At 37.7% G+C, this 11,439-nt stretch overlaps 1 protein-coding gene across 1 annotated transcript; it reads right to left on the reverse strand.

The window, feature by feature from the left end:
* Positions 1 to 2,156: 2,156 nt before the first annotated feature.
* On the reverse strand, positions 2,157 to 11,439 carry slc35f2 (solute carrier family 35 member F2). The gene is made up of 9 exons (XM_059352392.1): positions 11,303 to 11,439; positions 10,507 to 10,612; positions 8,285 to 8,457; positions 7,953 to 8,080; positions 6,890 to 7,049; positions 6,479 to 6,635; positions 5,176 to 5,228; positions 4,935 to 5,089; positions 2,157 to 3,996 (listed from the first exon to the last, which is right to left on the reverse strand). The coding sequence occupies exons 2-9, from the start codon at positions 10,593 to 10,595 to the stop codon at positions 3,772 to 3,774; spliced, it is 1,140 nt and encodes a 379-aa protein (XP_059208375.1). The 5' UTR covers positions 10,596 to 10,612; positions 11,303 to 11,439; the 3' UTR covers positions 2,157 to 3,771.

An 11,439-nucleotide genomic window follows, 5' to 3' on the forward strand; every position in this document is an offset into this window, starting at 1 on the left:
CAAAGGTCACTCGGGTGTGTCATGGGGGGCAAACGTCCCCCTTGTTGCCCTCCATGCCACAAAAGTGCCCTCTTGGATGCACCTATGGTAGATAAAACATGAAAAAGTGCCCCCTAGGGTGCTCTTAAAGTGGACAAAACATGATGCAGTGCTCTCTTGGTGTCCTTTCTAAGAAAATGAGACAAAGTGACCTAAAGGGTGGCTTTAAAATTAAGATGCAGTGCCATGCAGGCTGCCTTTAATGTTGAGAGACTTTCTAAACGCTGGTGTCTCTCCACCGGCAACTGGTGCCCATTTTTATTTTTTTTTGCCCCTGCTACTGAGACAGCCCGAGTCCGCCCCTGAAAAGGTAAACAAATCATATAGTTACGGTTTGACTGCATGGCTCATGACGAATTCATTTGCATGAATTCCTGTTGCTTACCAGTAATGAAGAGGTCACTATGACACTATTCATAGTGACTATGACACTATTCATAGTGTCATAGTTACTTCAATAATTGACACCTGACCAAATTATCAGTTTTAATAACCACATAAATATGGGGCTATTTTTTTCTTCTTTTTTCGATGAAACTGGTTGTCAGACCAAAAAAAGGGCAATAACCTTTTTGGCCACTTGGGGGCAGTGCAACAAGCTCAAATCAAATTAACGTTTCTCACAAAATCATACACAGTACAACATAATATTAATTTTATATATAAAGTACACAAAATATTTGCATTTAACTCCCTTCTTTTGACTGCATATTGAACTTTTTGAAAAATATCTTGAAATTAAGATCAGAAGTGTCCAAAATGCAAGTTGAAGAAAATACCACTCCTGAGCAAGGGTTAGCCCCATGGTGCAGAGACAAGAGACATGGGAAATATGTATGTGTACAATAAAGACTCTGTGATCAAATAAAATAAAGAACAAAGGAAACCACAAGTTCATAGAGCCCAATTAGACATACTCAAATTGTTTCCTTTGTCAAACCAACAGTCCAACATCCAACAATTGTATGTTTAATATCACAGAAAATAAAGTGGAAAAACAGCAGAAACTCATATTTGAGTTGCTGGACAACATTTCAGTTTCCATTAAAGATGATAACTGTTTTGGATGGAAAAACATATTACAAAGAGAAAACGTTTCTCTTTGTAGTTGGCAACTTAATTAGTGTAGCAATTTTGTTTCATGTTGTCTTCTGAACCACAACAAAAACCCTCAGGGAAACTCAATCCCACAAAAACTGAGTACATCTTGAACATTGTAAGCTTTTTAATGTGTTGTGAATGATAAGGAGAGCACAAAATCAATCTGTGTGGAATGTAATTTCTTCTGTCCACAAATGAAGACTGTGACATGCTAATAGCTTTCTCCGTAGAGTGGACCTTGCATTAAGATAATTCTGTCAAAAAGCATTTATGCAGGATCCTTGGCCTGTATAAATATCCAAATATAACTTTGTTGTGTCTTAAAAACAAATATGTGTGGATGTCCTGTGTACATAAAGTCCTGCGTAGTTCCTGCAGTAGGTCGAAATAAACAGACATTACTTGTATTAGTCACTTAAACTAACAAAAAACCCCAGACATATCTAAAGTGTAAAGTAATTGAAAAATGATGCAGACCCAAAAGCATATAAAAATTAATTTAATAGTTTTTAAAAAAGTAACACTCCTCCATAATCTACATAAGGCAAAAAAGCCATTATAATTTACAGCACTGGTTCTCAACCCTCATTGACTGTCACCAAATCTTCAAGCTTCGCTTGTGAGGCCTTCATTTTTAAGGCGCTCTACACAGAATTCAGAGCATTTATCGATTGCCTGCACATGCCTCTCAACATGGCATGGCTGAGCTGGCAGCCAGCAGCCAACAGTGCAAGTGCCACTGAGAACGGTCATAAAAACAGCAAAAGTTGGGACAGAGCTAACAAAACAGTGTACGAGAACATTGCAATGCAACAAGCGAGGGGGACACATACAGGGGATCACATGAATTTGTTGTTGACAAAGAACAGAGAAACCCAGGTTCACACACACACACACACACACACACACACACACACACACACACACACACACACACACACACACACACACACACACACACACACACACACACACACACACACACACACACACACACACACACACACACACACACACACACACACACACACACACACACACACACACACACACACACGGAGTGGGAGTTCATTCTCTGGTCATTACTCCACTATATATTTACATGGTGAATATTCATTTACTGTTTTATTGATGTTCTGAATGTCGTGTACAGCCCCTTAAATATACAGTTTGCCTGTATTTTAGCATTGAACCCATTTCTATGAAGAAAGCAAAATCAAATGCAAGTAAAAAAACGTAAAATAAAGATTATTTAAGAAAACTCACAGGATAAGAGCATGATGAGGACCTGAACACAAGCTACATTAACAGTCTTTCCTCTGCTAAACAGCCTCGTCCTCTATTAAAACAATAAAGTTAAAACAACCAAAGCGCAGTAGTTATTGCATTCTTTTTGGATTAATTGCACAGTTTACCAATTGCTCTGTACTGCTATTGTTATGCATTGAATATAATATGAAATAAATATAAAAATATGTCACTTAGTCAGGGGTCATCATTTTACTCAATGATAGAAAAGAGTTCCCTGAAGGAAAAAGTTTAGGAACCACTGATTTACACCATGTTTGGTTAAAAAAAATGTGATAGCAGCGTAGGCAACAAACATTAAATACAACTTTGTGACTGGCTTGTGTTCACGTTAAAAACAATGACATCATACAGTAGTGGCTGAGGCATTTTATAAAATACCAAATATATTAATATAAAAAAGGAGAAAGGAAGTAACATCAGTTTTGGCACAATAAATAGCAGTGCATTGATTATGTTGAACAAGTGTTTCCCATTGATTATCTAGACTGTGGCTGCCCGCTATAGTTTATAGTGTAATCTGTCCTGCCATGGTTAAATTTGCTGCGTTAACATCACATTTCAAGCTGTGTGTGTGTGTGTGTGTGAGCTAAACTCTGTACACTGATAGTATGAATTACTAACTGAATGATTTACTTCCTGTAGCTAAACAAATGTAGCATCCATGTGCTCAAAATAACAAAATCCACCACATAATTTACACACAAGAACCCTTATTCTCTACAATAATTCTGGACTCATCAAAATATGAAATCATTAAGATCAGTGTATGATGGAATAGTGGCACCAGAATTTGCAATGCCATCAAATTTGTTTTTTTACAGCAAAAAATGATGTAAGGTTTAGCTCTCAAAGTGCAAAAAATTGATGGATTTCACTTACAAGAATGTAAAAAAACATATATATCCCTGGGGGGCATGCCCATGGAACCCCCTAATTGGTTCTGGTCCCCCTAGCACAGTCTAATGAAATCCTGTGGGAAACACTGTTAACACATCGACTTCTACTACAAGTACAGTAACAGATATTTGATTACTGTTAATAAAGAATTACTTAAAACATAAATAAGAATGAAAAATGTGTCAACGGAAATTGTTAGCTAACACAAGCAAGGAGATGTGACTGTGTTGGTTCCAAATGCCTTTTCCTTGATATGAAAAAAGGCAAAATACTATAAAATGGTGAACTTTAAGGCTGATTATAAAAAAACATGCACTTCTGTAGAAATGTCAAAGTTAAAACTGAGAATCCTCCTCAAAATGACCTATAATGGAGGAAAAAACACACCTGTGAGTGTTTCAGTCTATCAGCGTTTAGCCTTCTTCAGTCTGCTTCAGTCACAGCCGATAGTGTCTCGGCTCTCTGAGTGTCTGTCCCTGCAGACAGTAAACGGTCCGAGGAGCTCTCCACTGTGTCATCAGCGAACACCTCGGCGGGGTCGTCCTCACTGGAGCCGGACTCCGGTAAAGTCGAGTATGTGGGAACAGCGTTGAACAGGATAAAACCCACAGTAATGACGACAAATGAGACGATGTACAGGGTTGAAAACTGAGGATGAAATGTGATACAGACATGTTAATATTGTTTGTATTGTTGATGTCCAAGGTTTACTTTGTGTCTTGTCTTGACCTGTCTCTTTGCTGACTGTGCAGATGGGTTGTTAATGTAACCTGGAACACCTGAGGGCTCCGGTATGTTCCAAGGTTATTTAATCTCTCTGCCCTGCTGCTGCTGCTGCTGCATCTTTCTCTGCCTTTCTCCCTTCAGGCATCTTTTTCTTTGACACCCACAAACACAGATTCATCCCTTACACCACTTGGCTTTTACTTAAATTGGGTTAATAAAATATAATTTTGTTGAAGATCATGGTGTGACCCGTGACCCGTTTGACCTAAAAGCCAGATAATAACTGCAACACTTAACTAGCAAACAGTTATATGAAATATGAAATATAAGATTTACTACGTTGTAGTTATGTAATTATGTTTCCAACACAATATATTGCTGGAATCTACCTTTAATTTCCCATTTCTGATCCACTAAAAAACTTATACCTGTAGACATCACAATATATATGAATTATTTTAATTTTTATATTTGTTTATATTATATTTTCTTCCTATATTTTATCTGATGTACCATATTATGTCTTGGATTCAAATGATATTTTATTCTAATTTCATTGTCAGTGACTGGTTAACAGTGATGGTAGTGCATTAGAATATAGAACTTGATATGCATTTTGTTAATGGTCATAACAGCTACAAATGGATTTTCTGATACAGTACTACAGATAATAAAATAGCTTCTAAAAATGTAATGAAAATCAAGGAAAAGTAAAAAACAGATGCATAAACAAGTCTTCTCCAGTTATATCCAGTGATATTTGCTCAATCACACATTAAAACAGGCCTATAGAGCAACAAAAGACTATGTGCCCTATTAATCATAAATAAATACCCTACATGCTCCCTAATCACACTCACTGTGTAGCGGAAGAGGAAGAGGCCACAGAAGAGGCTGAAGAGGTCGGCGGTGAGCAGAGAAAGGTTGACCGCAGTCGCGCTGGTCATCTTCACCACTACAGGCATGAAGCTGTACAGTGCGTACATACACAGGGCGTAGACTGCAAACAGCATGGCTGCAGAACACAATGAAGCAATTAGGTAAGAGATGGTCATCATTCACTCATATACTCTAATTTAACAAGCCAGAAAGGTAACTTACTAATGTGAAAGTCCCACTTTATTGCTGCTACTGCACAGGTTTCCAGTGCAGCTCTGCAATTTTAAAAAACATAAAGTTAGCATGCTGAGGAAAACCTTCCTCCCTATTTTTGCCGTTTCTGGCTATGATAAAATAAAATAAAGGGGATTTTTGGGAGGGGTTTCTCAGAAACATATTTAGGTCAGGCAATCATTTATTTATGGCCGTGGCCTAGAGGTTAGGAATCCGGCTTCTTATGGTAGGGTTGCCGGTTGGAATCCCAGGACTGATGTTTATGGTGTGTCACTAGTGTGTAAAGGATTGGTTAAATGCAGAGGACAAATTCACTGCTCACTGTTTCAGTGTGTGTGCAAAACTGAATCTTAATATTTATAAACAAGAACTAAATGCAATAGTGTAGACAAATCTATATTCCAACTATAACTGTCTCGGAGACGTTTTCATTTTTGTGCTTGTTGTGTATGTTTGAGACAAATTCATAATCATTTTAGTCCATAAAGTCATAAAAAGGTAATTTAAAATGCGATAGATACGGTTTTAAACATGTTGACCAATATGTCTAAAGGGTATTTGAAATGTTTTGTTAAAAATGTATTGCCCTTTATGCAAGTTTTTTACTGCAAAACGTAACAGGGTCACAGTCTGGTTGAGGGCACTGTGGGATTTGTGAGGTCGAAATATGAGGTGAGGTCAGTTTCACTGTGGGTCAGAACAACAGGGTGGCAGATGAAGAACGTGCAACTTCAGAGTGGCAATTCTGCATGTGGTCCAGGTTTATGTGAGTGGGAGTTGTATGTGTTTTTGAAACTTTTATGTCCTTATTTTTGTTGTAGTTTTCACAGTGTCTGCTGAAACACAGAGGGAGCAAATAAACCTTCAAAGACATCTGTATGAATCCTGGCCATTATTTCACTGGACCTGTGTAGTTACACTAACACTGCATAAAAAAACCCTGTAATGCACCTTCCAAAGAGATGTCAAATATATCTGATAAATTATGAAGATTAACTTCATACATTTTGATGACAGTATCAAAAGTGATTTATGTGATTTAAAGGGTCATTTGGGGTGCGTCATACCAAACACATAGGCCATGCTGAATTGATAAGGAAGGTGAGTTATCTGGAGGTCTCAAGCTACATCGAGAGAAGCTCATAATCACATCTTAATCCATTGGTGCTGGATTAAGTCCATGTTTAACACTTTACACTATCAGCAAATTCCAAATCTACTAGGCATTTGGCTGCAGTGGTCTATTTGTGTCACACATCAGAATATATGAGGGATTTAAAGAATAACCCACAGCTGTATGCCACTGATGAGGGTCCCAAAGAGGCCCATCATGCCCAGGAATTCAATCCGGCTCAAGTTCTTCACTGTGTACTCTTGGCACACATTAGATACAGCATAGAGGACAGCACTGAGCAGGACCAGACCATCTCCCAGCACCACATCACTGGCTGCACAGAAAGAAAAAGAGGACAGATAAATAGCTATTTTATTCATTCCTATTATTGAAAATTTCTACAGCAACTTTTCAGCAAGAAGCACAATGTTTTGGTTATAACTTCGATCAATTATGAGAGCTGGGAATATCGCTATGAATAAGTCTGACTACTAATTATCAGACAGGCTGCAATATGATTTAAAGATTGTGTTTTTGTAATTTAAGTTTCAGTAATTTAGAGAAATAAATGTTTGAAAGTGTCCTTACTGGATCCCTGGTCCCTTCCAGCCAGGATGTCAGCTCCCACCATGGCCCCCACCCCCAACAAACACACCCCCACGGCAACAAAATGGACCAGCCTGTAGCGAGTCTTTAGGAAGAACCAGGAAAGCACCATCAGGACTGGGATCACGAAGCAGTCCAGCAGCTGAAACACACAGTAGCAACACAGCGACGCACTCACATTACGCATATTGACTTGTTGATGGAGGTCAGAAAGATAGGATAAGCTTTGGAGGTCACGTTCCTGATTAAAATACTTCACACACTAGATATTTGGGCACACAGATACGTATAAACGTAAATAAATTCTAATTGTCATCATAAGATTAAAAAAAGGGATATGTGGGCAACTCAAAGATTCTATACCATTTTCATGGCATTTCATAGAAAAAAGCAATAGGCAGTCTAATCGATAATAGAAATATTCCTGACTTGCAAAAATCAATTTAATTATTTTTATATGTGCAAAAGTGTGGTGGTAGTGTTTCTTCCTAGAGCTGGTTATTGAATCCAAAATGTGTCTGCAGCAAATATTTTTTAAAACTACAGGTTTCCATGAAACATTTTTAAAATCCTTTTGAACATTCTTTTTTGTCTTTTACCAGACTAGGGCTGCGACTAACAATTCTTGAATAATCATCAAAAGATTCAAATTTCCAGGGCCAAAGGTGAAATTTTGCTGTTTTTGTTCAACCATAGGTCCAAAACCCAAACTTATTCAGTTTGCTATCATAGAAGACAAAAAAAACAGCAAATCATCACATTTTTCAAGCACTTTTGCCTTTAAAAAAATTAAAGGGATTAATCTACTATAAAAAAAAATCAATATAGGAGATTAATCAATGTAATTATTAACAGCTTTTAAAAAGTCAGTCTCAGAACTCAATTTTGACTACTAAAAAAGTTATTTGTTCATATGATATAGATTTAAACCACATATATACAGTATATAACAGAGTTCAGCAGGTTACTAGCCTGTTTATATTAAAGATGCAATTCAAAACTCCAGCCCCCCGAACGGATGAATCAGGATTGTTTTATTTTTTACCTGTATACTTGTGAGGGTGGTGTACTGGTAGGCCTTCACAACTGCATAGTTTGCCTCCACATCTGCCAGACCCATCACCAAGTACTTCCACCACTTGGTTTTTATAATTTGTAGGATATTCCTTTCACCTGTAGACAGAGAAATTGGTTTAAAGGAAAACCTCCAAATTATTGTAAATATGTTATATTATATATAATAATATGCTGTATTATAAACCTGTATGTGTATGTGCAGGTTGTTGCTAATGCTCACAAGTGACCAGAAAAGCACCGATTGCAGTTTTAGGAACCTCTTTCAGCTTTAAGAACAATTACAAGTCCACATTTGCTGACCTTTGCGGGTGCAGAGGATGGTCGTGTAGACGAGGAGCAGCAGGGCGTAGTTGAGGAAGCTTTGCAGCATGGGCGTCTCAACTCCAGCGTCAGCCAGGTACTGACAACTCACTGCTGTCCCACAGATCAGCAGGGACAAGACCTGCCCCATGAGGATGGTCTTCAGCAGACGCCTGGAGAGTCAGACAGAGCAAAGGCAACACCCATGCATTATAAGTCAAGACAACTCGGAATGTCGGTTTCAGTTAATTTACCCAGAGAGAAACAGCATTGGAAGCTAGACCCTGTTCATTACTATGAAAGTTGCTCAGTGGCGCATGCAGAAAGACTTTCTACACTTTCACATTGCAAGTCTATAGGAAAAAAGTCTTTTAGGATCCCATCGTCATCACATGACGGACTAGAATAGGCAGCCTGTACCGCTCAGTTTCTCTGTCAGGTTGTCTGACATGTGCCAGACAGAGAGGCTCCGGCTGAGAAGCACTGGACTGTATTGCCCAGTCAGTGCTGAAGAAGTGAATTATTGTCCCATTTAGAGTAAAAAAGAAAAGATGATAAAGCAGGATATGCTTTATGGCAGCTCTACCTTATGACTGACAGGTCGCTACCAGGGTGTCTTGTGTGTGCTCTTGTCTTGGACTTTTACCTTTTAATAGTGTGTTTCCCATTTATCAAACTTCATTGTAACATTTTGGTCACTTAAAAATGCCCTGTTCAGTGTTCAATGAGTTGAATAACAATAGCAGTTCTTGCTAAAACAAGCTAATTGGTGACGTCAATGTGATATTCCCACTATTTTTTTGCAGTCTATGCTCAGACTGCTAGCTAGTAAAGCCATTTGTTGAGTATTTAACATCATACAAATTAACCTATGGATCAACTAACTGGTCAAAAATATTCTCGCTAATCTTGACATCCCTAAATCAAACACTCTTCGTCAGACTCATGAATGTGTTGTAGGAGAAGAAGGAGCTGAGCCTGGAGGCAAAGCTCTTGATTTACAAGTCATTCTACATTCCAGTGTTCATCTGGGTGTTGTCGTCTGTGTGCTTTAATTTGCCTATTATAACACCCAACAGTGATGTCACTGTGTACCGAACACCCTGGAGTATACGTCTACATCACTGCAGCAAAGAGAGAAGTAAAATCACCAGAGGTCAGCAAAATCAAGAGTTCCATGAGGTGATAAGTTACTCTTTAAGACTGTTTGTGCTGTGTTCTTATCAGCAACAGCAAGGTCACTGTTCTTCTTCTGTAACATCCAGGATTTAAAACAACCTACACACAGAATTTTCAACATGCTATCTTTTTTTGTCTATAGTAGACAGTATGCATGGATCAAAACAGATGTGAAATGTAGTTAAATATTAGGCCTGTCATGATAGCACATATTTTAGGACGATATATTTTCCCAGTAACTATCACGATAAACAATAGTATTGTTGTATCAATGTGCTCTAGTTTCCTAACGAAATTAGAGCATGATAAGTACATCCTTTCCTACAACAATGATTTTTATAATCTCGAGAATATTAAACATTGGAATTGAAATGTGGAAAAGAAATATTAAAATATCCTAGATAAATACAACAAATAAATAAACTACAACTACAAATAAAATAGACTTTCAGGCTCTGTTAACAAAACATTGCAATGAAATAATCATGTTTTATATTATTTTATTATTAAAAAAACTAACAAAGACCTGGAATGGCTGCTTGGGAAATATAGGTTTTTTTCGGCAATTCGTACTGCCTGTCAAACATTTGCAGCATTACTTTAAACAAAAAACAAAAAAGCACAAAAAGTCATGCATGTAAACGTCAATATAGAGTCCAAGAAAAAAAACTATTGTGTCCATTTTTATATATCGAACTATAAGTCGATATAGCAATTATCGTGACAGGCCTAGTTAATGTAAAATAATGGACATAACAGCAGAAGCAGACATTAAATTTTGTAAGAGTGGGCAAAGTACAGTTGTTACTAATAACATCAACAATGGCTCTGTTTTATTCAGGAGTCCCAGAAAGCCATGGCGGTGGGCCAATATGCACAATATTAAGGACCCTAAAACTTAAGCAGCTTGGATTCAGCCACCATTATATTTATTATTTACACCTGTGCTTTTCCTACTGAGACATGTCGAAATGGCTTGTGTGAAAATGTTACGGACAATTCAGTAAATGACTGTTTTATATGAGAGTTGGATCAGTACTTACCATGTGAAGACATCCCTCAAGTTGTAACTGTACAAGCCGCAGGCAACCCTCCATTTCCCACACAGTCTCTCCTCCTCATGTCCCTCCATACCTTTGAGAGCTAAACCTGGTAATTAAGAAATAAATGAAAGATGAAAACATTGGGGGGAAATGTAAGGAATTAGTGTCTTTAAGGCTTATTGTCTTCATCAAACTATCCAAGCAGAACATGGTACCAAATCTCCACAGGAATGTGATGTGCCCACAGAATCGGACTCATGTGACTGATGGGCTCATAATCATAATATTATTCTCACTAAAATCATGGTTCATGATAAATGGGAATATATTTGAGTCTTCAACATAAATCGAAAACCTATTTTGTCTTTGTTTGTTTCTGGCATAGACTGTAATAATAAGTTTTCAACACTGGCATAGCCTACAGAACTGGACATTAACGTCACCTAATTTACAGATATGATTTACGTTAGAGGCGTTGGCGCTAAAGTAAACAGAAAAGCACGTTTTGGAAATGTTTTACTATGATAAGCCATAATTACAAGATGTAATATTCCCGAATTTTAACGTAGACCCTAGTAAACCGTAATGTGTGTTTAATTAAGTTCCAATGGGTGTTTACGACTGGTAAAAAACGCGGCGATGTTGAAATGTAATTTTTTTTCAATGCAGTTTGGTTTACCGTGTTCAACTCGAGGGCGACAGCGTCATTCATTGGGCTTCCCGAAACTACAAATAGAACCATAACGCAAGTACAAGCTATATCCTAATAAAGTACAAAACATGTTAGTACACATACCTTTTCTGTTTCTTCCGTCATGACTAGTGTAGGGATACTCTCCAACTGCAATAGATTTTGAAAAATTGAATCACATTTCCATCCACGTTTGGCAACTTCTTACTCTGAGTAAATCAATCTAGCCTCGTGCTATCTAG

This window comes from Centropristis striata, chromosome 15, assembly GCF_030273125.1.
Source record: "Centropristis striata isolate RG_2023a ecotype Rhode Island chromosome 15, C.striata_1.0, whole genome shotgun sequence".
Lineage (NCBI taxonomy): Eukaryota > Metazoa > Chordata > Actinopteri > Perciformes > Serranidae > Centropristis > Centropristis striata.